This window comes from Amblyraja radiata, chromosome 18 (assembly GCF_010909765.2).
Source record: "Amblyraja radiata isolate CabotCenter1 chromosome 18, sAmbRad1.1.pri, whole genome shotgun sequence".
NCBI classification, from domain to species: Eukaryota; Metazoa; Chordata; class Chondrichthyes; order Rajiformes; family Rajidae; genus Amblyraja; species Amblyraja radiata.
This window is the reverse complement of record NC_045973.1, coordinates 35,653,936-35,681,162: the sequence shown is the minus strand read 5'-3', so window position 1 is coordinate 35,681,162 and position 27,227 is coordinate 35,653,936. Positions and strand designations below refer to the sequence as shown.

At 45.2% G+C, this 27,227-nt stretch overlaps 1 protein-coding gene across 2 annotated transcripts in view; it reads left to right on the top strand.

The window, feature by feature from the left end:
- Nucleotides 1-2,133: 2,133 nt before the first annotated feature.
- Nucleotides 2,134-27,227, top strand: part of LOC116983384 (SRSF protein kinase 3-like) — a 40,708-nt gene continuing 15,614 nt past the window's right edge. The window contains exons 1-6 of one of the 2 annotated variants that reach the window (XM_033037124.1): nucleotides 2,134-2,447; nucleotides 11,614-11,828; nucleotides 12,912-13,020; nucleotides 14,223-14,310; nucleotides 21,338-21,425; nucleotides 23,469-23,575. In XM_033037124.1, coding sequence (XP_032893015.1) covers nucleotides 11,774-11,828; nucleotides 12,912-13,020; nucleotides 14,223-14,310; nucleotides 21,338-21,425; nucleotides 23,469-23,575 — 447 coding nt within the window. In that variant the 5' untranslated portion in view covers nucleotides 2,134-2,447; nucleotides 11,614-11,773. The remainder of the gene's footprint in view (nucleotides 2,448-11,613; nucleotides 11,829-12,911; nucleotides 13,021-14,222; nucleotides 14,311-21,337; nucleotides 21,426-23,468; nucleotides 23,576-27,227) is intronic. The other variant, XM_033037125.1, reaches the window with a different exon arrangement.

Sequence of the window (27,227 nt, the reverse complement as noted above, 5' to 3'; positions counted from 1 at the left end):
AAGATTTGGTGCTTACGTTGAGCTATTTTTAACTAATTTTCTGGTAATATTTTAAACTGTTTAATAATTGTTCAAGTCATTATTTGCTGCATAGTGCCATCAACATGAGCTATTATTATGAGGTCTTGCCATCTCCTGTTTTATAGAATTGCAATGTTTAAGTATCACCAACTCTAAACAAGGGTCAGAAATCTTTTAAACCTTTCTGACAACATGGAAAGACTTTATTATAGGGTGGCACAGTGGCACAAAGTAGAGTGCTGCCTCACAGCTCCAGAGTGCTGGGTTCGATCCTGACTACTGGTGCTGTATGTACAGGGTTTGTACTTTCTCCCTATGAGCATGTGGGTTTTCTCTGGGTGTTCCCTCACACTCCAAAGGCTTACAGATTTGTAGGTTAATTGGCTTCTGTAAATTGTAAATTGCCTCTAGTGTGTAAGATAGTGCCAGTGTACAGAGCAGACTCAGTGGGCCCGAAGGGCAAGTTTTCATGCTGTGTCACTGAAGTCTGAAGTATAGTGTCCCAGACCTCTTCCTCGGTACTATATTTATCTATCTTATTACAGATAGATCTGCAGAATAGTAATACAAAAGATAGACACAAAAAGCTGGAGTAACTCAGCGGGTCAGACAGCATCTTTGGAGAAAAGGATAGGTGGCCTGTTGGGTCGAGACCCTTCTTCAGACTCTTTAATAGACATTAGTCGATAGTCTATCACATGTGATTGAGATGGTGAGATCAAGAATGGGGAGGGAGGTGTTGGAGATGGTCCAAGTGAATTTGAGTGCAGGATGGAAATTGGTGGTGAAGTTAACGAAGTCCATGAGTTCTGCATGGGTGCAGGAAGTGGCACCGATGCATTTGTCAATGTAGCAAAGATAGAGTTTGGGGATAGGGCCAGTGTACGCCTGGAACAGGGATTGATCAACGTACCCTAAGAAGAGGCAGGCATAGCTGAGGCCCATGCGGGTGCCCATAGCTACGCCTTGGATTTTGAGGAAATGGGGGAAGTCGAGGGAGAACTTGTTAATAAGGGTGAGGACCAGCTCCGGTGGGCAGAGTAGAGTGTTAGTAGAGGGAAATTGGCTGGTTCTGCGGTCGAGGAAGAAATGGAGACCTTTAAGGCCTTTCTGGTGGGGGATGGAGATGTAGAGATCTCCAGAGATGCTGTTTAATCCACTGAGTTACTCCAGCTTTTAGTGTCGATCTTCGGTTTAAACCAGTATCTGCAGTTCCTTCCTACACGAATAGTGATACAGATTGCACCAAGGACTTCAAGCTTTTCTGCAGTAGTAGTGAGGGTATTAATTTGATGAACTTTGGTTTATTATATTTTATCTATGTGAATTGTGTTTACAGACCTGTTCGGCTGCCACAAGTAAGAATTTAATTGTTCCATTGTCAGAACATAAGGCAATGGAACAAACAAGCTTGGCTTGATTCTTGAGAAGAGTTGTCATCTGGGAGGTGGAAATGTCAGCAGGGTGCTGGAGGGACCTCAGTTTGATCTGAGGTTGGCCCTCATGTTAATGCACCTTCCCATCTATGTATAAGCTCTGTGTCTCAGATTCCAGGTGATGACCAGTGATGAGAGATCATTGATGAGCTGTTCCCATCAGAATAACAACAATAGGGTGGCACGGTGGTGTAGCGCCAAAGCCCCAGGTTCGATCCTGACTACAGGTGCTCTCTGCGCGGCGTTTGCACGTTCTCCCCGTGACCGTGTGAGTTTTCTCTGGGTGCCTTGGTTTATCCCCACACCCCAAAGACGTGCAGGTTTGTAGGTTAAACGGCTTCTGTAGATTGTCCCTGGTGTATAGTGTACGGGTGATCGCAGGGTGGACACGGTGGATTGAAGGGCCTGTTTCCACGCTGTATCTCTGATCTAAACTAAATTCACCACAAAATTCCTCAGCCATGCCTCTTCAGCCATGTTTTAAATCTGCCTTTGCAAGGGCCAAGGCCAATCAGAAATTCTGCTTTCCTCTCTCTCCCCTCCACTCACACGACCCAACCAGTTGTCATGTATAATATCTATATCTGTTAGTGCTGTGTCTGTGGCCTTACTGAGGTAACGACAGACTCCTCCCCCTTCGTTGAGCTATTTATTCTCTCCCAGCGCTTTGCCCTGCAGCATGGAATAGGCAGCTGCTGCCATGGACCGTGTCACCTCAACAATTTAAAACATACATTTGTACTCAGTCTAAATAGAGGTTCCCTGTTGACGTTTGTTTGTTTTCTTTGCAACGTAATCTATAAAACTAGAATAGGGGGTTTGTAAGTGGATACTGCTGTAAATCGATCACAGTGGGACTTTATCTGTGGGGTTGTAGCCCTGGAATCCTTGGCTCCCAGAACCGGATTGTAACGGCCACTGACAGAAGTTCTCCAGAGTGGATGCTGCTGGTTGCAGATGATTTATATATCCACACACACCTGAAAAACCGTGAGTACAATGGGACAAGGATGTTGCTGGAAGTCTCCTGTAACTGCTAGCTTGGGATGAGGTGCCTCTCGTATGTCCTTGTCAGGTCAGTCTCTGACCTTCACTGTGTCACCACTGCTTGTTGCGCTCGGCATTGCCCTGCACTCATTTCAACCCTGGTTTCCACTTGTCACTTGTCACGTTGGCAGCAAAGAAGCCAAGCAGGTGATCCTGCCCTCGCTCTGGTCACCGACTGCTAGCGGGGATCAGGTCACCTCTAGGTGACTCTTGACAGGAATTTCCCGACCAATGTGTGTCCCACTCCTCAACATGATATGACCAAAATTGGCAACTCATCCATGGGCCAACGGACTATTACCATTCCATGCTCTATGCTTTATTCTCAGCGGACTCTGCAGCACAGAGTATTGTTGTTGCCATATTTATCATTATATTTATAACTGCTGCCCCAATGCTTCCAAGTTCATTATTGTAATTAGACCGTTGTTCCCCAAACTACTGGTACACTCACTCTCTACCCCTGCTTGAACATCCTCAAGAACTCGAGGATGAATGACTGGTCCAGATGGACATCACCGAGCCTTTACCAGGACAACGTTGTACTGATGAAGAATGAGGGCTTCACACTGCAGTTAAGAGGAATTCAAGGGAGAAAAGCCAAGTGGTATTTGAGTGTGCAAAAATGTCACACAGTCTTGTGTTGGTGCAGTGGGATGGGGGGGGGATCTCTCACACCAGGTTAAATTCCTAAATTTAAAAATCCTTCCTTCCACTGATTCGACCACTCTGCGGTACCCAAATGTAATCTGCGCTACTTCCAGAGGGAGATATTTCCTCTCTTCTCCTCTTCCAAACCATCTCTTTTCCTACATTCATTCCAATGGTGGAAGTCAGATTACTTCCCAGACCCTCCATTAACTTCACCCAATGACTGAAAGACAGGCACAAAATGCAGGAGTAACTCAGCGGGTCAGGCAGCATCTCTGGAGATAAGGAATAGGTGATGTTTGGGGTCTAGACCCTTCTTCAGACTGAGAATCAGGGGAGAGGTAACCGAGAGATTTGAAAAAGGTAAATAGAACAAATAGAATGAAAAGATATGCAAAAGGGGAAATCAAAACCAGCAATGCTGATCAAGGAAAGGTGGAGCCCACAATGGTCCATTGTTGGCTGTGGGGGAGGTGATAACGAGTGATACAAACAGTGAAACTCAGCAGGGCGACAATGTGGATGTTTTGCTGTTTAGCTCGACCTTCACTGGTCTAACCTTGTTGGCTTCATTGACCAGCCGCAGACTGTCCTAGACCCACTCTTGGGTCAATGTCCAAACATGCATCATTAACATGCAACCCGTCATCTCTACCGAGGGCATGTCACAGGGGCGTTATAAAAGACCTTGATAATGAGCTGCATAAGAAGGTGTTGGCCAAGAGCTGGGAAATGGAAGTGGTTTGGTTTGTTATTTCACGTGTACCAAGACACAGTGAAAAGCTTTTGTTTGCGTGCTATCCAGTAAAAAAAAATAATAATAATAATAATATATTTTATTGTCATTGCACATATGCGCAATGAGATTTGGGTATGCAGCTTCCATCCGATGTCATAACTTAAATAACTAATAAAATTTAGGTTTAGATACCCCGAGAACATGGTTTGTAAAAAGAACATTAAAACAGTAAAATAGTCAAAACAGACTAAAGTGCAGATGTGTCTGTGCGACGTGACCATCCGATGGAGACAGTCCATGGGGGTGGGGGGCACTCAGCAGGGCCGGTTCAGAGCCGCTATAGCTCTGGGAATGAAGCTGTTCCGGAGTCTGGAGGTGCGGGCGTAGAGGGCCTCGTAACGTCTGCTGGAAGGAAGTCGTTTGAACAGTCCATTACAAGGGTGTGAGGAGTCTTTGTGAATGCTGACGGCCTTCCTGAGGCACCGTGTGTGGTAGATGCCCTCCAAGGCTGGTAGCTGTGTCCCAATAATCTTCTGCGCTCTGTGGACGACGCGCTGAAGAGCTCTCCTCTCCGCCTCCGTGCAGCTGAGATACCACACAGAGATGCCATACGTTAGTATGCTCTCTGTGGTGCAGCGGTAGAAGGTTGTCAGCAGCTGTTGGGGCAGACTATACATGAACACCACCAGGCTATTCACAGTGCAAAGATGAAGGAGTAAGGGTACAACATTTAGGTGAAAAATATAACGTTGAAGTCCGATAAAGTCCAGCAGAAGAAGTTTTATGACCTTTGAAGATATCTTTTACCTTCCCGTATCTGCCCGTGAGAAACATGCAGTTTGCATACCCAGCAGCTTGAAGTGCATCTGAAAAATTAATAAAGCAATTATTTCCATGGAAGGTGAGGTATGCTGACGGTACCATGGTACCTGGGATCCAATGGGCCCAATGCTCTTGTCCTGTACTGTAACTTTCATTCATTCTATGGGATTGGATTATCGTAACTTGATCCCCGCTCTGCTGCCCAGCTGGTGCACTCTGTGGACCCCGAGCAGGTGAGAGGACAACTGGTATGTGCTGGCTATCTTTTTCCTGTGGAGAGCCAGCCATGTAAAACGTAGAATCCATTAAAAGGAAAGAAGAGCTGCAGTGCAAGCTGTTCCTCGATCCCTTGTTGATCCTAAAATATTCAGACAGAGCACAAACCATGAAACTGGATACCTGGTATATCCACCTCTGGCCTTCGTTCTGTTGCTATCTTTGTCCGTGAGATGACCAGTGTCCGGTGCAGGCTGGAGAACCCGCCACCCGATACGTGATCCAACACTCCTCCAGTCCCAAGAGTTTGATTAAGCACACAATTCGTGCAGTCACTCGGAGAGAGCAGGAGAACGTTTCACTGGGTTTTCCTTGCACTTCATGCCTGTTCACAGCCACACAGAAGAGTGGAACAGGTGCATCTCTGTGTCCCCACCTGCTAGTGACTGGAGCCGCAGGTAGAGCTGCTGCCTCACAGCGCCAGAGACCCATGTTCGACCCTGACCCCGGGTACTGTTTGCACAGTGTGCAGTTTGCACGTTCCGCCTGTGACCAAACTATGTGTCCTCCGGGTGCTCCGGTTTCCTCCCACATCCCAAAGACGTACGGATTTGTAGGTTAATTGGCCTCCGTAAATTATCCCTAGTGTGAAGGGAGTGGATGGGAAGGTGAAATAACATAGAACTAGTGTGAACGGGTGATTGATGGTTGGCATGGACTTGTTGGCTGGATGGGCATTTTCTATGCTGTATCTCAAAACTTAACTTAATTAAATAGCCCCATTGCAATCTCATTCAACTGTGATTTTGAAGTTTACTGTTCTGCTAATGTTTACCCTATCGTTTTCTACTTTGAAGGCTTTGTTGTATTTATTTATTATCTGTGTCCTGCCTCTTGAAGCATTTTCGAGTGTAAAACCAAGAAAGGCATCCAGCTTTGCTGGAGGCAAGCCTCGGGCAGAAGGGAACAAAAAATATCTTCAAAGATCACAAATTCTCTCCAGCTCTCTTCTCGTATAATTTCTGCTCTTTAAGGTTATTCTTACCTACTTCCAAGTCCTTGTATGTGGCTCAGTGTCAAATCCTTTTGTAATGCCCCTGTGACATGTATTTAAGGTGCAATAGAAAGGTAAGTTGTCATTATTAGTTAGTCTGTTACTACTTGCCTTGGTCTGTTTCTGTAGCTGATATTTTAATCTAAAAAACATCCTTCCATCTTTTCTCGTGCACTGTAACTTTAGAATTTATACTTTAGAGATACAGAGTGGAAACAGGTCCTTCAGCTCACCAAGTCCATGCCGACCAGCAATCACTCCGTACACTATACACTGGGGACAATTTACAATTCATGAAAGCCAATTAACCTACAAACCTGAGAGAGACACAAAATGCTGGAGTAACTCAGCATCTGCAGTTCCTTCCTACTGAGCTACTCCAACATTTTGTGTCTATCTTCGGTTTAATCCAGCATCTGCAGTTCTTTCCTACACATAACCAACCAAACCTGTACGTCTTTGGAGTGTGGGTGGAAACCGGAACACCCAAAGAAAACGCACATGGTCCTAGGGTCAAACTCCATATAAACTCCGTACAAACAGCACCTGCAGTCAGGATCGAACTTGGGTCTCTGGCACTGTAAGGCAACAACTGTACTGATGCGCCACTCTGCCGCCCCACAGTGGTCAACATTAACGAAAAGGGTCAAATGAATGTGGGGAGATTGGCTGATCGCTTACCACTGGCCTGTGGGTTCTTACATGCAGTTCTGGTCACCCCATTACAGGGAAGATCTGGTAGCTTTGGAGAGGGTGCAGAGGAGATGTATCGGAATGCTGAATTAGAGAGTTTCAGCTACAGGAAGAATTTGGATAGACTTGGATTGTATCTCTGTATCGTTGGAGGTTGAGGGAGACTTGATAGGTATATAAAATTAGGAGAGGCATAGACAGGATAGGGAGTCAGAACTTTTTTCCCAGGGTGGAAATGTCCAACACTAGTGGGCATCGCGATAAGCTGAGAGGGGGACAGTTTATCAGAGGTGTGCGGGGCCAGTTTTTTCTACACTGAGTAGTGGGGTCCTGGAACGCATTGCCTGGGGTGATAGTGGAGGCAGATACAACAGTGGTGTTTGAGAGGCTCTAAGATAGGCACATGCAATTGCAGGGAATAGCAGGATATGGATCATGTAATGCAGGGGTGGAGATAGGAAGACGGATGGAGGGATCATGTTGGAGGTGACGGAAATAGCAGAGGATGATGTGCTGGATGCGGAGGCTGGTGGGGTGAAGGACCGGGGGAATTCTATCCTTGCTCTATCTGGAGGGAGCGAGAGCAGAAGTACTAGACACGAGGAGATGTCAATGAGGGATCTATCTATGACAGCACGGGAGAGCCCAAGTCTAGTAAAGAGAGCGGACATCTCAGATGTCCTAGAATAGAAAGCCTCATCCTGGGAGCAGATGCGATAGAGACAGAGGAGGTGAGAGTCGGGAATAGCATCTTTGTAGGAGCCAAGGTGGGAGGAAGTGTAGTCGGAGAACAGTGGGAGTTGGTAGGTTTGTAGTAAACGCCAGTCGATAGTTTGTCTCCTGTGATGGAGGCAGGGAGATCAAGAGAGGTGTCAGAGATAGTCCAGGTGAATTGGAGGGCAGGGTGGACATTAGCGGCGAAGTTAATGAAATCAATGAGTTCTGCACAAGTGCGGGAGGCAGCCCCAATGCAGTTGGCGGTGCAGCGGAGAAAGAGTTGGTGGACAAAATGGTAAGTATGGCTGGGGCCCACGTTTGTGCCCATGGCTACAACTTTAACTTGGAAAAAGTGGGAGGCGTCAAAAGAGAAGTTGTAGAGGGTGAGGACAAGTTCTGCCGGAGGGAGGAGAATGTTAGAAGATGGAGATTAATTGGGTCTCTGTTTGAGGAAGTACTGGAGAGCAGTGAGACCTTCTGATGGGGGATGGAGGTATAACGGGTCTGGACTTCCATGGTAAAGATGAGGCAATGGGGGACTAGAAATTGAAAGTTATTGAAGACTGGAAGGATGTGTGAGGTGTCTCGGATGCAGGTGGGAAGGTGTTTCTTAATAATTCACCCATCTGCCACTTGAATCAAATTCCATAAATTGAGTTCTGCTACTACACTAACATATTAGAACCAGGTCTCAAAGATAAGATTACAAATATTGCTAAAACCACTGGGACCCAAATTTAAATGATGACTGGCTTTTTGTTCAAAAATTCTATGTTAAGTTAACATTGATAATTAAAACTTAATTTCTATATTCTTCCTTTCACAACATGCAATGACCCCTAATTATCCACAAGATGGCGATCCCACTCGGAGGCCATCTTGATGATGTTTTCAGTTTTCAACTGAAAATTTAATTTAATGAAATTGCCAAAAGAAATATCAGAAGTGTTTGAATCGGTTTCATTTATCAGCCATTTACATAAAAAATCAAAGCAAAAGTAAACAGAACTAAGCCTGACTCTCAGTCTGAAGAAGGGTCTCGACCCGAAACGTCACCCATTCCTTCTCTCCAGAGATGCTGTCTGTCCCGCTGAGTTACTCCAGCATTTGGTGTCTACCTTCTACATAATCATATTCGATATGAAGGCCTAGTTAAGTTGAGTTTGAGTTCAATTGAATTGAATTGAGTTTAGTTTATTGTCATGTGTACCAAGGTACAGTGAAAAGCTTTTTGACCAAAGGATTTTGTCATATATCAGAATCGAAACCTCACCTCTGATTATTACTGTATATTACATTCTTTGTGACAGTACATCAAAGAGCCCAGCTTCATTCAATTCCATTTCCAAGGCACTCCTTCAAAGATTCCATAGAATAAGCAAGTCCTTTAAAAGCTTTGCCATCACTGAAGAAAGGAAGGTTACCATGGAGACTGAACCATGATTTTGTTTCCAGTCACCAAGATAAAATTTGTTTCTGTAGCAACACGTTACTCGAGGGAAGAAAATACGACTGGTGCACTGAGTAATGTACTGTTGTGATAGTGCAGGGTTATTACAGAGTTCTTTGTACTGAATCTTAAGCTGTTTACTTTATTTCAATTTTGTTCTCAAACTTTCTCAATGAGCTTCTTTGCGCTGTGCATTCTCCTGCTGTTGCTAAGAGAAATAATTATTTGAACACCAGTTACAGGCAGAACTGTCCGGCATAAGTGTCAGAGCTTCACTACACTACACTACACATACAGGCATGGACATCCAGTGTATCTTGTGCCTTAGAACAGGGTTGGGCTGGGATCCTTATCTCGGACGATCTTCTGCAGCAGATTAATCAAAGGCATTCATTTCATATGATCATAAGAGATAGGAACAGAATTAAGCCATTCAGCCCATCGAGTCTGCCTGCCATTCGATCATGGCTGATCTATCTTTTCCCTCTCAACCTCGTTCTCCTGCCTTCTCCCTTTAACGCTTGATGCCCTTACCAATCAAGAACCTATCAATGTGTAGGAAAGAATTGCAGGTGCTGGTTTACACCGACGATTGACACAAAATGCTGGTGTAACTCAGCAGGACAGGCAGTATCTCTATCAACCTCCACTTTAAAAGTCCCCAATGACTTAGCCTCAACAGCCCACTCTGGCAATGAATTCCACTGATACAATACGATATGATAGAACTTTATTTATCCCACGAGGGAAATTGATCTGACAACAGTCATAAAAAAACACAAAATAAATGGCATAAAGAAATTCCTCCTCATCTCCATTCTCAAGGTGCATCCTTTTATTCTGAGGCTGTGCCCTCTGGTCCTAGACTCTCCCACTACTGGAAACATCCTCTCCACACCCACTCTATCTAGACTCTTAGGTACACAAAAATGCTGGAGAAACTCAGCGGGTGCAGCAGCATCTATGGTGCGAAGGAAATAGGCGACGTTTCGGGCCGAAACCCTTCTTCAGACTCTTTCCAGGTCATTCTCCAGAGAATCGTGAGAATCTACAGATACCCTTTTAAAAATATCAAAGAATAGGCTGAATAAATTAAGTAAACCTACAATAAATATGTAAGTAGATTGCAAGAATAATAAGGGGTAAAATAGTAGGTGACTTTAACTTCATCTTGACTAGGGCTTGTGTTCAGGGGGCTGCATTTGATTACTGTGCCAAGAAGAGTTTCCTCAAATGGCATCGCAGTAGTGCAGCGGTAGAGTTGCTGCCTTACAATGCTTGCAGCGCCAGTGATCCGGGTTCGATCCTGACTATGGGCGCTGTCTGCACAGAGTTTGTGCATTCTCCCCGTGACCGCGTGAGGTTTCGCCGGGTGCTCTGGTTTCCTCCCACACACCAAAGACGTACAGGTTTGTAGGTTAATTGGCTTGGGTTTTTATACTTGGTAAATTGTCCCGCGTGTGTGTAGGCCGGTGTTAACGTGCGGGGATCGCTGGTTGGTGCGGGCACAGTGGGCCAAATGGGCGGTTTCTGCGCTGTATCTCCAAACTAAATAAAACGGAACAATATCCAGATGATATCCAGATCCAATACAAGACAGGCGCTCCTATCGGGAAGTGAGGCAGGGCGAGTGAGTGAAGGGTCAGTGACAAAGAATCATAGTGGCGTAGAGCTAATCAGCATGGAACCAGGCCCTCCGATCCAATGCATTCATGCTGACCAAGTACCTCACTGAGCTGGTCCCATTTGCCTGTGCCAGGCCTATATTCCTAGCCTTGCCTACCCATGTTCCTACCCAATGACTGGCCAAATTTTGTGCCTTCCACCACAGTGATGAATGCTGTGGTGGATGTTTGTGTTACAGTTTTATTGTGGTTGTGTGTTCTTTATTATTGTATCGCTGCAGACAACCCAAATTTCCACCAGCCTGGCTGTGTGGCAATAAATTATATCTATCTAATCTAATCTAATGACCTAATTCTGCTCCTATAACTTATGAATTTATATGTAAACATATTCCTCTCTAAACCCCATAATAAACAACAGAAAATCTTCAGAATATATAAAAAAACAAATAGACAAATAAGTAGACAACAGTAGTGCAAAGTAAACAATAATGTCCCCAAGTCTATATAGTTTGGAGCCTATTTGCAGGCTGTAATGTTTATTGGCTTGATGCCTGTGGGGAAGAAGCTGCTCCTAAACCTGAATGTTACAGTTTTCAGGCTCCTGCTCCTTCTTCCCGATGGCAGGAGTGAAATGGGAACATGGCCAGGGTGGTGTGGGTCTCTGATGATGTTGGCTGCCTTTTCGAGGCAGCAACTCTTGTAGATCCCCTTGATGGTGGGAAGGTCGGTACCCGTGATGGACTGGGCAGTGGACACCAGTTTTATGTATCTGTACACTGTGGATGTTTCAATTGTAATCATGTATTGTTTTTCCGCTGACTGGTTAGCAAGCAAATAAAGCTTTTTACTGTCCCACGGTACATGTGACAACTAACTTGGCCAGTGAAGGAGGTGATGCTGGTGATCTGCTGGTAAGTGTGAGGATGACATGATGTCTTCCTGACAGGAATGGAATGGCTTAGGATATCTTATCATCTCAGGTTGTTACCCAGTAAATTAAGCATCCTTGGTGGAAGTAATAAATTGTTTGTTAATCCTGCACACTTCAAACCGTATAAGACCTGACTCTCACAATATTGTATTGTGTACACATTCAGCTAAAGATAAATAACTGAATGTCTGTTCTGCTATGCTTGCAGCATCCATCATCAAGAATTCTGCACAGATATCACTGCCAGAATCCTGAACTAATTGCGGTGCATGTTTTACCTCATGTGATCACTGAAGCATTTTCATTTGGAATTCCAATAAAAGGAACAGGCGTTTCGTGACACAGATTGCACCGGTCACATCCTGAAGATGTCAAGGCAGCTCATCGAGGAGGGGCAGGAGGACCCAGCGGAATACTGCAGCGGTGAGTCCCTTGTTACAGGTTGCAGACTTGGGTAACATTGACATCATCTACACTTCATGCTGCCTGGGAAAAGCAGCCAACATAATCAGAGACTCGTCCCACCCTGATCATTCATTCTTCTCCCTGCTCCCATCCAGAAGAAGGTACAAAAACCCAGTATGCACTTCCAGACTTGAATAGCTCTGTTATCAGGCTTCTGAATCATCCTTCCATAAGCTACGGTACTGTCTGATTCACCTCTACCCCATTATGGACATTGGCCTACGGAACTGGTTCACTACAATGCTGAGAACTATATCCTGCACACTGTATCTTTCACTTTACCTATTGTACTTGGGTTTGACTTGATTGTATTCATGTATGGTATATCTGATCTGTTTGGATAGAATGCAAACCAAAACTTTTCTCTGTATCTCAATACACATGACAATGACAAACCTAAACATAATACCCATTCTTTCAAAGATCACTTGTGGAAGAATTGAACCAATGGTAAGCCAAATGTAAATCCAGCAGGACCTTCAGTATATCAAGTTATATTATATCATATTATATTTTATACTTTTGACCCCCATGTACATGACAAAACTGCTTCCCAAAGTGGCATTTGAATGTCACAGATTGGAGACTGCGTTCAGACATTTCAAAGATAGGGAGAGGGAAGCCCATGGAGAAATTGGAAAATAAATGCAAGGATTTTTAAACTGGTGACGTGTTTAAATGGGAGCGTGTACAGGTCAGTAAATGCTGGAAGGATTGGGAAACGGATTAGTAAGTGTTCGGACATGAGCAGCAGAGCTTCTGAATGAGCTCAAATGTATAATGAGTAGAAGAACAAGGATTTCATCTGCCATTAAAGGACAAGGAAGATAGACACAAAATGCTGGAGTAACTCAGCATGATAGGCAGCATCTCTGGAGAGAAGGAACGGGTGATGTTTTGGGCCAATACGCTTCGAGGGATATGGGCCAAATGCAGGCAGGTGGGACTAGTGTAAATGGGACATGTTGGTCGGCGTGGGCAAGGGTCTGTTTCTATGCTGTATATGATTCCATGACTCTAATAAATAATTTGTCTTCACAGGAGGTTACCATCCAGTGAAATTAGGGGACATTTTTAACGGAAGATACCAAGTAATGAGGAAGTTGGGATGGGGCTTTTACTCCACGGTGTGGCTTTGTTGGGATGTGCTGTAAGTAACCAATCTTGTTCATACTGGCTGTAATCAGGCAGTCTCCACCCCAGATTCTTTTTCCAGATTAGAAATCACAGGTTAAATCACAGTTAAGGTCCATTGTATAAGATGCCATGAAGGATCAAAATAATGACTAAATTGGATGCTGCCAAACATGGGCTTTAAACCTCTGTAGGTTCAAGAAGGGACGAAGGAAAGACTGAGGGGTGGGTCTTGATAGCGTTTAACAGTGTGACATTGCTTGGCTAGTTCCAGTGGATTACTGATCACACAGAGTCTTTTGAACTTGATGGTTTCAGCCACTTGACTATTACACTGATAAAACCACCCACCAAGGGAATCCTAGACTGTGACCAGCTCTGCTTCAATAGTTCGATGATACATTATTGTCACATGTACCGAGGTGCAGTGTAATTCTTTGTTTTTAAACACAGTCATACAGTAGACCTCACCTAGGCAGTACACGAAGAGTCCTCGCATTTCTGGCGGTGACAAAGTTATAAAAGTTAATTGAACAAATCTTCTCTTCTCTCAGTGTTGAACCAGACCTGCCACCGTGTGTGGTCGCAGGCAGCCCGCCGGGTCCCTCTTCATTCTCGGCAGCTCTTGATCCCGATTTTCCTGGATATTGGTAATGTTAAGAGGGAGATATGACACAATACTCTGGCCCCAAAAGCAGAACAAAAATGTGGGGATCCTGCAATAAATTGACTCCAACCCCCACCCGAACCCCCACACCACCACCCAACAACACACCAACACCTTCCCACAATGCACAAGTCTGGTGCCAAATGGCCAACACCAAAGGACATGTGCCATCTACACTAGTCCCACCTGCCTGCGTTTGGCCCATATCCCTCTAAACCTGCCCTATCCATGTACCTGTCTTAAATGCTTCTTAAACCTTGTGATAGTCCCAGCCTCAACTACCTCTTCTGGCATCTTGTTCCATACACCCACCACACTTTGTGTGGAAAAAGTTACCCCTCAGGTTCCTATTAAATCTTCCTTACCTCACTTTAAACCTATGTCCTCTGGTCCTCGATTCCCCTACTCTGGGCAAGAGACTCTGTGCATATAGAATGGACTGTATCATTGCACGAGGAATTGCCTAAGCATGCAACAAATAATTTTTGACATATTTTCTTGACATTGAAGACTCAAGATGAATGCAAATTATTTTGTGTTACATGTAACAGAAAAAATAAATATGTGGCAGTGAAGGTGGCGAAGAGTGGAAGAGGGTTCACCGAGGCTGCCCATGATGAGATCAGGCTTCTCAGATGTGTGAGTAACCTCCTGCAAAAGCACTAAACAGTGGACAATCATAGGTTCAAGTCCAACTCCAAAGACGTCAACACAGAATCAAACACTCTGCTACTGGAGTGGTGTCTTTATGATGTAGCATTAATCAGAAGCACCACCTTTCCTCTTGGATTGGTGTAAAAGATCCCAAACGTACTATTGGAAGTAGGGCACCCAAATCACATCTGGATCTAGGCCCAACAGGTTGTCTCATTTCAATATGTAGGATCTTGAAATGGACACATTGCTTACTTCTTACATTACAGTGATGTCTGTGCTGAATACATTTCATGGGCTGCATCTGACTTGACGATGTCCTGAAGTTATGATTGGTGCTGTTTAAGTGCAAGGTGTTCCATTTTTATGTTTGAAGCACCTAGCAATTGAATGCCTCGGTGTGGTTTGCTAGATGGCAAACAAATCAAATGCCCTCCTTAACCTTACTACAGATGTCTCTGAGCCTGTGGGTCAGAGGGGGTGACAGTGTTGGGGAGGGGGGGGGGGGGGGGGAAATGGTTCAATGGTGCCATTATTATCACTTGTGTGGAGCAAATGCACAGTGAAATTCTGTTCTTACAAACAGTCCAGTGGAGTATTGCCATATCATCCGCGATTAGCAATTGTACAGAAATGGTCCCCTGAGCCCGTATGCCCATGTTTTAGGCACCATTTTCCAAGTCCAGTGCATGCTCCAGTTCAGTGCCCGATCCAGGCGAGCCCCAGGCTGCTGCGGGCCTCCAGCCATCGCCTTCTTTGCTCGATCAGCAACTGATGTCCCTCTCTCCACCCGTCTACTTTTGTGCCCTGGGGTCACCTCCTGCAGCTGACTGTGAGGGTGCGGTGGGCCAGACCACTGACCAGTAGGGAAATGGAGTGTGTTCAGGGCTGCCAACTCTCACGCTTTGAGCGTGAGACTCACGCCCTCAAGCAAACTCTCACGCCCTCATGCTGATCAGAAATTTCTCACGCTCAGTGGTGAGAAATTTTGTGATCAACGAAAATTTCAAAATTCGGATAAACTGCATGGTCCGCGGGTGTTGGAGAGCAGGGGCTGCGGGAGGGATGGGAGCAGAACCAGCGGGAACAGATGCAGGGAGCCGGGACTTGCGAGTGTTTGCGGCGCTGTCGAGTGTTTGCGGGGCTAGTGAGTCGCTCGCTGCAGCTCTGGCCATGGAGCGCTCCGGACAGTGCGAGTGTCCCGGGCCGTCAGAGCGTCGGAAGCTCCGCTGCCGCGAGAGTCTCTGTGCCGAAGGGACAGACTCTCAAAGGGAGGTGGAGAGAGAGAGAGAGAGAGGGGAAGGAGACAGGGAGACAGTGGGGGGAGAGAGAGGGGGGTGAGAGGAGAGAGAGGGGAGAGACCGAGGGGGTGTGAATGGAGAGAGAGAAGAGGGAGAGGGGGGGGAGAGAGAGGTAGGGGAGAGAGAGGGGGGAGAGTGAGGTGGGAGAGGGGGGTAAGAGAGAGAGGGAGGAGAGAGGGGTGAGAGGGAAGAAAGAGGGAAGAGAGAGGGGATGGAGAGGGAGGAGAGAATGGGAGAGAGAGGGGGAAGAGAGAGGGGGGAAGAGAGAGAGATGGGGAGAGAGGGGGATGAGAGGGAGGGAGAGAGAAGAAGGGGAGAGAAAGAAGAAATAGAGGGGAGATAGAGAGAGGGGGAGAGAGAGCTAGGGGAAAGAGAGGGGAGAGAAAGTTAGGGGAAAGAGAGGGGAGAGAGAGGGAGAGAGGGGAGGGGGGGAGAGAGGAGAGAGTGATGGTGGGACGGAGAGAGGGGGAAGAGAGGAGAGAGAGAGGGGGAGAGAGAGAGGGGGGAGAGAGAGGGGGGAGAGAGAGAAGAGAGAGGGAAGGGAAGAGAGTGAGAGGGGAGACAGTGGAGTGAGAGGAGAGAGAGAGGGAGAGAATAGAGAGAGAGGGTAAAGAGAGATGGAGGGGGGAGAGAGAGGGGGGTTGAGAGGAGAGAGAGTGCATCCTGGAGGACAACCAGTGGCTGCTGGAAGTAAGTACCAAGCACTGGGTAGAAACGGTGGACGGTAGTGGACTTCAAATGGGGGTGGTTGGTGAAAGCATCCTGTTTGCCTGCTAGATTTTCACTTACTGTAACTGCAGGAAAAATGTTCCCAATGTTGGGGGCGCTCAAAACCATGGGTCACAGTTTAAGAATAAAGGGGGGGCCAGTTAGGACTGAGATGAGAACAAACTTTCTTCACGCAGAGAGTTGTGAATCTGTGGAATTCTCTGCCACAGAAGGCAGTGCAGGCCAATTCACTGGATGTTTTCAAGAGAGAGTTAGATTTAGTTCTTGGGGCTAACGACATCAAGGGATATGGGGAAAAAACAGGAAAGAGGGATGATTTTAGATGAATAGCTATGATCATATTGAATGGCAGTGCTGGCTCGAAGGCCTATTCCTGCACCTATTTTCTATGTTTCTATGCTTGAGTATATGGCAATAAAACTCGATCACTTGATTTTGAAGCATTCATGCATGGTGGAGGTATAATGTAGTCATAGAGTGATACAGTGTGAATACAGGCCCTTCGGTGCAACTTGCCCACACCCGCCAACATGTCCCAGCTACGCCACCTGCTTTTGGTCCATACCTCCAAACCTGTCCTATCCATGTATCAGTCTAACTTTTTCTTAAATGTTGGGATGGTCCCTGCCTCAACTACCTCCTCTGGCAGCATGTTCCATACACCCATCACCCTTTGTGTGGATAAAGTTACCCCTTAAAAAGTTACCTCTTAAAAATACTTCATACAAAAAACATTGAAATCATACTTCTACAGTGCACTAAAACATGATTTTAATACATCAAATTTCAAAAAGTTCCTACCCTTGGAGGGGGGACCCCCGTCTTCCACACCCTCTCCCCATTCGGTTGCTCCACTCCCTCAACCGGGTACCCCCAAGGCCAGTGATCAGTGATCGCACAGCCTCCCCCCTTTCAAAAATGCTCCTATCCAATTTAAAGCATATATATTGCATTCAAGTGTAAGTTAAAAGACTCGCTGCAGTATGCACCTTATTGCACAATTCCAATGGGAGGAGGACACCCTCCTCACACCCACAGCCCCCCCCCCCCCCCCCCCCCCCCCCCCCGGTCCCTATGCTCCCTCGGGCTTGGTCTCTCGCAATTTCTCATTCCCAACTCTCACCCAATGTTGGCAGCCCTGCGTTTTGGAAACCCAGGAGGAATGCTATATCTCTTCCCAACTCCACCAAAATAAACACTAATGTTTTCCTGTGCCAAATTTTCCTTTCTAACCTCGTCTAAACTGTTGGTCCCACCAATCATTGCCTGGCGGTACAGATGGATAATACATAAATCTTTAGTTGTCCCCTAAAGCAGCAATTGGGGCCGGCTGCCTACAATGTCTGAATTTTCCCATTTACACATTTTATACTGGAAAATGAAGCCAGGTAGCATTAACCCATTTCAATGGCATCTGCTAAGTCCTGGGGGAGGGAAGAGGTCACTTTCCAACTTTCACCTTTCCCAATGTTCTGCCACGAGATAGGCAAGCGGCAGAGGGACTGTCCACCTTGCCCATGGAGCCCCATGCATGGCTGGGTGGTGGATGGAACCTAATCCAGCAGCCAACTAGTTCACCAACAAGGCAGAGACTAATCAAGAGAGAAGAAGCAACTTGGTTGAAGCCTGTTTATATATTTCCATAAAGCATCTTTACATCCACATTTGCTTCATAAGATGGGCTTTTTAAAATCTCAGAAAGGAAATCCCAACTCACTTGCTCTTTCATCCAGAGAAGAGTTTCAGTGATATAAATCAGACAGGCCTATCCCAACTCAGCATTACCATCAGGAAGTTTAGAATGCCTGGATGACATATGATATTAATCTCCTCTGCCCCTTTCCAAGAGATAACATCAGGGCATTATATAACAATTCAGGTAACAATTGTGGTGGCACAGTGGTGGAGAGGTAGAGTTGCTAATTTACAGTGCCAGAGACCCAGGTTTGATCCTGCCTACGGGTGCTATCTGTAAGGAGTCTATACGTTCCCGTTGTGACACCGTGGGTTTTCTCCGGGTGCTCTGGTTTCCTTTCACGTTCCAAATACATGCAGTAGGCTAATTTGCTTCTGAAAAGTTGCCCTTAGAGTAAAGGATAGAACTGGTATATGGGCACTTGTTAGTTGACGTGGACTTGGTGAGCCACACTGTATCTCTAAACTACACTAAACTACATTGTCTTATGCAGCACTTCATTGCAAACCACTCCTTCTTTCAGTGCGTAATTCCTTAGACCTTCATACGTTAACATGTGAAAAGCATCCTCCAAAGCTAGCCAGAGATTCTTTCCAATGAGTTGATGAGTAAGCAAGGTGACATTCCCTTGAGATGTTGTTTCATAGTTTTGGTTTTACATTGAGCAGCCACTGGCTTTACCAGAGAAGGAACAGAAACGGATGCATCCCCTATTGTGACACCATGCATCATAGAGTCTACACTTCTCAAAGGGACCGCTGGAAATCTATGGCAAGTTGCCAGAAAATGTTTATACCTGTTCACATTTATGATTTTGTGCAGTCAGGAGACAGCCTGAAATCATGTCTTTCACATCACCTGTTCCTCTCAATAAGGTGTCTTGATGTCTGAGCTAGCAAGAGTTACAAACAGCCCAATCAGCCCAATTCTCTTTGCTGTTATCTGTACCCAGCATATAGAACATAGAACTGCACAGCATAAGAACAGGCTTTACCATCCACAATGCCAAACATAATGCCAAGACCAACTCTTATCTGCTTGCGCATAATTCATATCCATCAATTCCCCGTATTTCCATGTGCCTTTCCAAATGTTTCATTCTGCCACCACCTCCAACAGCATGTTCCAAACGCTCATCACTGTGTAAAATAAACTTGCCCGGACATCTCCTTTAAACCTTGCCCCTCTCACCTTAAAGCTACTGTATGTTCTCTAGTATTTGACTGCAATGGAGTGAATTCACATCTTCCCGTTCAATAGGCTAGGTATAGATATGTCAATTGTATCGGGATATCCAGCTAGCGTCTGCAACACTCCTGCTTAATGACAAATATCAGTCCAATCTCAGGGCACTGGGAGCCAGTGAATGAAGCCCCCCCCGCCACACTGACGCACCAACTTTGTGGATGGAAGTTGTGGATGGCCAGGGTTCAATCAGTCAAGTGGAAGGTTCCAAATAGCGAATTTCTTTCTAATTTTGGATATGGCAAATGTATGTGGAGATTCAATGGTCTGAATAGGATGCTAGAATGAAAGGGGAATACCTTGAATACTAGAAATATGAAATAAAAGTGGAGAACACTGGAAGATTGCAGCAAGAAGGAAGCAATAATCGAGCAGCGCCAGAAACCCAGGTTTGATCCCGACTACGGGTGCTGTCTGTACAGTTTGTACATTCTCCCCATGACCATGTGTGGTTTCTCCAGGTGCTCCGGTTTCCTCCCACACTCCAAAGATGTACAGGTTTGTAGGTTAACTTGGTTTCTGCAAAATTGTAAATTGTCCCTAGTGTGTGTAAGGTGGTGCTAGTGTGCGGAGATCGCTGGTCGGCGGGGACTCAGTGGGCCAAAGGGCCTGTTTCCACACTGTATCCCTAAATTAAACTAAACTTAACAAAAAAGATTGGGGTGGAACAAAGGCACAGAACAAAGGCGAAGGTCTGTGATCTGGTGGAAGGTAGAAGAGGTTAGAAGACACACAGAGAGGTTGTATAAAGCGACAGAGGAGGGCAAAGGTACAAGACCCAATGGAGGTGATTTAAGAAATAATTAATGTTAGCTTTTCCACAAAATTAAGGAAATACCATGGAAACCTGAAACTTGAAATCCATGCCATGGAGACCTGGTCTCTCATCATAACATCTAGCAGGCAGTACCAAAAGAGGAGGATGTATTGCATTAAATGTAATATAGTAATTCACCTCTGATCCCATTATTCCCTAATGCCTCTCCAAGTGCCTTTATTCTTTTCTTCCATTCATTCCTGTCAACAATTCTGAGGAAACAAGTCTATTTCAAAACCTAAGATAGATACAAAATGCTGGAGTAACTCAGCGGGACAGGCAGCATCTCTGGAGAGAAGGAATGGATGACTTTTCAGGTAGATCCTTTCTTCAGACCTGACCCAAAACATCTAGACTCGAAACGTCACCCATTCCTTCTCTCCAGATATTCTGCCAGTCCCGCTGAGTTACTCCAGCATTTTGTGTCTATCTTCGGTTTAAACCAGCATCTGCAGTTCCTTCCTACACTATTCCAATGCCTTCCTGATTTAGGATGCTTGAATGTCAGGCAGTAAAGTAAGAATTAGAACAAATTGATCATCAGCAAGATGTTTATGACTTTACACTTTAGAGACACAGCCTGGAAACAGGCCTTTCGGCCCATTGAGTACACTCTGACCAGTGATCACCCCATACATTAGCACTATCCTACACACTAGGGACAATTTACAATTTACAGAATCCAATTAACCTACAAACCTGTACGTCTTTGGAGTATGGGAGGAAACCAGAGCACCTGGAGAAAACCCGCGTGGTCACTGGGAGAACGTACAAACTGTGTACAGACAGCACCCGTAGTCAAGATCAAAAGCAGGGTCTCTTGACGTTGTAAGGCAGCGGTACGTACAAACCATTTATATACCATTACATTCTGGGTTGCTTCGTGGTGCAGCAGTTAGTACCACTATTTCACCGCTACAGCAACCTGGGCTTAATCCTGACCCTGAGTGCTTGTCTGTGTGGACACATCATCCCTTTGACTTTGAGGATTTCCTTCAGGTGCTCTGGTTTCCACCCACATGCCAAAGGCATTCAGGCTGGTAGGTAACTTGCTCCAAGGATGTAGGTGAGTGGTAGAATCGGGATGGAATGAGAGGAGAACATAAGGAAATAATGTAAATGGGTGGTTGATGTCAGTGTGGGCTCAATAGGCTGAAGGGATGGTTTCCTTGCTGTATGGTGCCATAACTCACTATATTATTAACAAAAGATTTATTTTCTCAGGTGAGTTGGAAAAGCTCAAAGGATCCAGACAAGGAGCGAATTGTCCAGCTATTAGATGACTTTATGATAGTTGGTCTGAATGGTGTTCGTATCCTTTAAGACTATTTCACCACTGAGTTTTTTTACAAAAAGGCATAATGTAAGACGATTTTAACTTATGTACTAGGAGTAACTATTATTGTGTAACTAGAACGGTGGTGCAGCAGTAGAGGTGCTGCCTTACAGGCCCAGAGACCGGGATTAGATTCTGACCATGTCTGCTGTCCATATGGAGTTTGCACGTTCTCCCCGTGACCGTGTGGGTTTTCTCCGGGTGCTCCGCTTTCCTCCCACACTCCAAAGGCGTGCAGTTTTGTAGGTTAATTGGCCGGTAATATTGTAAATTGTCCCCTGGAGTGCAGGATAGTGCTAGTGTATGAAGATCATTGGCCAGCACGAACTTGGTGGGCCGAAGGGCATGTTTCCATGCTGTGTCTCTAAACTAAACCAAACTAAAAAAGGAGAAAAGGAAACTGCAGATGCTGTAATTTTGAGGAAAACACAAACTGCTGGAGTAATGCGGCGGGTCAGGCAGCGTCTGTGGAGGGAATGGATAGGCCGACATTTCCGGACGGGACCCTTCTGCAGACTGAATGTGGTAAGGAGGGGAAAGCTGGACAAGCGGTGGGGGTGGGACAATCCGGGCAAGTGATAGGTGGATACGGGTGAGAGGGGTTTGATTGGGAGATAGGTGGACAAAGGCTAGAGATAAAGAAGGAGACAATAGAATGTGAGAGTGGAGTGAAATGTGAAGCTGGAGGAATGAACATAGGTGTAAGGGGATGGGGGGGGGGGAAAGGGGGAAGTGGGAGAAATGGAAGTGTGGCTGGGTGGGGCACAGGGAAGAGAAGGGTCAAAAAAGGGGGATGGGTGTGGGTAATTATACGGTGTATATATTTGATGACAGCAGCACAATGCCTGAATAAAGAATATGTTAGTCATCTATTTGGTGACCTCCTGGTCTCAGTTATGACACAGGTTTCCAAGCACAGTCCAGATATGTTTTCACGTGGAATGAAATAGGATAGGATAATCCAGGCAACTCCAGTGACCTTCGCTGCAACTTTATTAAATGGCAGGATCCGGAAACAGCTATTTGTTGACTCCAGTAACACAGGATACATGATATCCAGATTTTTATGAATAAAAGTCTGTACACTACTTCTAATGTGATTACCTTAATAAGTGATTTGAGAATGATGTTATTTGAGATCAGGGGGTTTATGAATAAGCTAAATGTCGAGGGCATTTGACAATGTTGAATTGTTTATGAGTTGACTTGAGGATGACTTGACTTTGAGAATATAAATATTTCTTTATTCTACAAGACGTAGATTCAGATCAGATCAGTAATCTGGTCATCTATAGTTTTAAATAGGATTAAATAGATTCAGATCGGCATTAGCATTCTTGCTTACAGACTTTAAAGCTTGCAACGAAGATAGGCGCAAAATGCTGGAGTAACTCAACGGGTCAGGCGGCATCTCTGGAGAAAAGGAATAGGTGATGTTTCTGGTTGAAACCCTTCTTCAGACTGAGAGTCAGGGGAGAGGGAAATTAGAGGTATGAAAGGGTTCAGAACAAATCCTTACAACTTTGCAGTTTTAGTCTCATGGTAGCTAATTCATAAACAGATTCATTGTGATGGGACTGAATAAATTGCTCGAAATGAGCTGGCATGGACAGTGGGCTGAATGGCCTTATGACTCTACCATGCCTTTATGATTCTCTTGAAGAAGTGTTGCATGTTTATAGATATTACCCCGTAGATAACAGTTAAAACTGAAGTTCTGTCTGTTCAGATAATTGCAAACATAATGCAAGGAGGTGTATCAGGTTTTGTGTCTCTTCCTTAATATTGCAAACACATTTTAATTTATTTGCTATTCAGCTCATTGGGGTTTATTGAATTTTACAGAGCACAACATATCTGCTGGCTATGACGCAGTGGTAGTCACTGCAATTCACAATGTACTTAAAGTAATCTGAGATGTTTTGAGGAGATGACATAAAAGCTTTCTGCATCTTTATAACTTCACTCATAATTGATCAGGTCCAGACTTTCTGTAGCAACCCTTAACTCCCTCGCCAGATGTGTGCCTGGTCATTGAACTGCTGGGTAACCACCTTTATCACTGGATTATTAAATCCAATTGGCAAGGACTACCCATGCCTTGTGTCAAAAGGATCATTCGACAGGTGAGATTAAAGAGAGATCAAGAACAACATTGAGCCAGTATATTGGCACTGCTTTACTATTCACTAATCAAGGGGTGTGAAGCTTGCTTGAAATTTGGGGATGGCACAGTGGCGCAGCGGTAGAGTTGCTGCCATACAGTGCCAGAAACCTCGGGTTCAATCCTGACTAAGGGTATTGTCTGCATGGAGTTTGTGACCGCATGGGTTTTCTCCGGGTGCTCCAGTTTCCTCCCACATTCCAAAGACGTGCGGGTTTGTAGGTTAATTGGCTTCTGTAAATTGTCCCTGGAGCATGGGATAGAACATGTGTACGGGTGATCGCTGGTCAGTATGGACACGGTGAGCCGAAGGGCTTGTTTCCACTTTGTATCTCCACACGAAAGTAAACTTGGTTTTAAACGTGATATATATTTTCACTCAACTGGTGTGATTCAGAGTTCTGTGGAAAATCAACTTCTCCTGGCTCCACAAGAATGGATTTTGGAAAAGCCTCCCACTGTTGGCGTGGCAGCCAGCGACCAGTCCGTTCATTATTATCCACTGAAGTGTCAGCATAAATGTTATTGTGCTGGAGAGGGTGCAGAGGGTTCACCAGGATGCTGCCTGGATTGGAGGACTTTAGTTATGGGGAGAGAAGATAGCCTGGGCTTGTTTTCCCTAGAGCAAAGGAGGATGAGGGATGACCTGATAGGGGTCAAGAAAGTTTTGAAGGACATAGATATGGTAGATCATCAAAATCTTTTTTTCCCCATGGCAGCTTTGCATTAAGGAGGGAGGGGGGAGATTTAAAGGGGATCTGAGGGAAGCATTTGATTTAACACAGAGAGTAGTTAATACATGTGGAACATACATCCAGAGGAAGTGGCACAGTTCTGTACACTCACCACCTTCAAGAAGCATTTTGCCAGGCACTTGAATAGTTATGGCCACTGAGGGATACAGACCTACTCTGGGTAAATAGGATTAGTGTCGATGGTTAAAATGGTGACATGGACATGTTGGGCTGAAGGGTCCATTTTTGCGTTGGCCAACTCTTTGACTCCAAATTCTGGACGGGCTTGAAAGCAACAGGTACCAAAGGGCTTTTGCTGCTGTCAGGATATGAATAATGACATGCTTATTGTTCATCCCTAGCTGTCTTTGTTTACCTTGATAAAAAAAAGTTTGCACCAACTCATTACGTTTAAGAAGGAACTGCAGATGCTGGAAAATCGAAGGTACACAAAAAAGCTGGAGAAACTCAGCGGGTGCAGCAGCATCCATGGAGCAAAGGAAATAGGCAACGTTTCGGCCCGAAACGTTGCCTATTTCCTTCGCTCCATAGATGCTGCTGCACCCGCTGAGTTTCTCCAGCTTTTTTGTGTACCTGCACCAACTCATTATTTTTTTAGTTTTGTTCTGCTTATCTTTAGTTTAGTTTATTATGGTCACATGTACCGAGGTACAGCGAAAAGCTTTTTTTATTGTGCGCTATCCAGTTAGCGGAAAGACTATAAGTGATTACAATCAAGCTGTACATAGTGTACAGACAGAATAAAATAAATAACATTTGGAGCAAAGTCCATTTAACGATAGTTCAAGGGTCTCTAATTATGTAGATGACAGGTCAGGACTGCTCTCTAGTTGGTGATAGGATGGGTTGGTTGCCTGATAACAACTGGAAAGAAACTGTCCTTGAATCTGGAGGTGTGTGCGTTTTCACACTTCTGTACCTCGTGCTGATGGGAGAGGAGAGAAGGGGAAGTGACTTGGGGTGAGGCTCATCCTTGATTATATGGAGTCAATGGAAGGGAGGTTGGTTTGCATGATGGTCTGGGCTGCGTCCATAAATAATTCTCTTTAAACAACGTATAATGAGTGTCCCTGCCGACACTCCCTGGTGGCAGTTTGTAAAGGTTTATTGGCCACACACGGAGGAAGAATCAACGTTGTGATTCTGAGGTTCAGTCTGTTCAAAGGGTCTTCCGTGACAGAAGAGGAAACAAATTATCAGCTGCATCAAACTCCTGACTTAGTCTGAGCTATCAAATCTTTTAGAAATATTCCTCAGCTATATAAACAATTTTCTTTTAAACTTACAAAGCTCCAAAAGTCTTTTCAAGGCTCTTACAAACCTTTGGACCTTGAAATTTTTTGAAAACAAACCTAAACATTCAAAACATTTAAATTAACAAGTAACTGAATCATTTTTTAGAAGGTCCTTGAATAGATTTAGTTACCTCTCTGAAAGTCCATTTAAATTTACAGCCTTGCCAGAGGCTCTCACAGCTGTTATCTGCCATTGAAGTCATGCAAAGATATCCTTCACACCTCCTCAGACCTGGTGTTGAACTCTTAGATAACATAAGGGCAAGCTATTAAGCCCAAGTTCCTTCCACCATTCTGAACTCCTTGAAGTCCAGTGTCAGATCTCAATCTAAGCAGGAGCCTGGCCAATAATTAATCCTTTTCTCAAAACTACCATTTTCCTGGCATCATGGCACAAAATCCGGAGTGAACTTTCATCTGGTGCAGGACATCATCAGGTTTAGTTTACAGATACAGCACAAAAACAGGCCCTTCGGCCCACCGAGTCCATGCCGACCAGCGATCTCCGTGCACTATCCCACACACTAGGGACTATTTACAATTTTACCAAAGCCAACAAACTTATACGTCTTTGGAGTGTGGGAGGACACTGAAGCACCCGGGGAAAACCCATGCGGTCATGTGGAGAATGTAAACACTCCGTACACACAGCAGCCGTAGTCAGGATCGAACCCGGGTCTCTGGCGCTATAAGGCAGCAATTCTACCGCTGCGCCATTGTGGCGTAGATATATTGAATTCAGTGTCACCTGTCATGGCTGGAGTGGATCTCTTGAATGTTATTTGCCAGTCCAGTGCTATCTAGCCACCATCTAATAGTACTGCTTCACATTCAGCGGAAGCAAACAAAAGCATTTTCCCCGGTATTGTGACAAGGTTCTTCCCCCAATGCAGACCTTGTAGGGAGCGTATATTCTGCTGTGTTTCCCTTTAAAACAACAGAGACTACACTTCAAAAGTTATTCCTTGGTGGTGGGGAGTTTTGGGACAATCTGATGATTTGGGAAGCAGATGCTTCCTCTTCTTTAACAGAGTTGTGTCTATGTTTGCTGCCTCCTTCTCTTAGCCACAATACAAGGAACAGAAGTCCGGCCCTCAAGATTGCTCCACCATTCAGAAGTATCATGGTTATCACAGTTTCACAGAACCGCTACCCTGTCTGAAAGTAGCAGGACTGCTTGCATCATGGCCTGGTCCAAGGGGCTGCAGGGTGTGGTGGACTCAGCCCGGTACATCGCAAGCACAGCCCGCTAATCCATTGATAGCATCGACATGAGGCACTGCCTGAAGAAGGAGGCATCCGTCATCAAGGATCCCCACCATCCGCCCATGCTCTCTTCTCACTGCTACCATTGGGCAGGAGGCACAGAAGCATGAAGCCCTACACCACAAGGTTCAGGAACAGCTACATTCCTACAACGACCAGGTTCCTGAACCAACCTGCACAGCCTTGATCCTACCTCAACAACAGAACACTACAGTCCATCTCTTGCACCTACTATCATGCACTTGATTTTTTTTAAATCGTGTCTTTGCACTAATGTCCTTTTGTTTTGAATACTCTT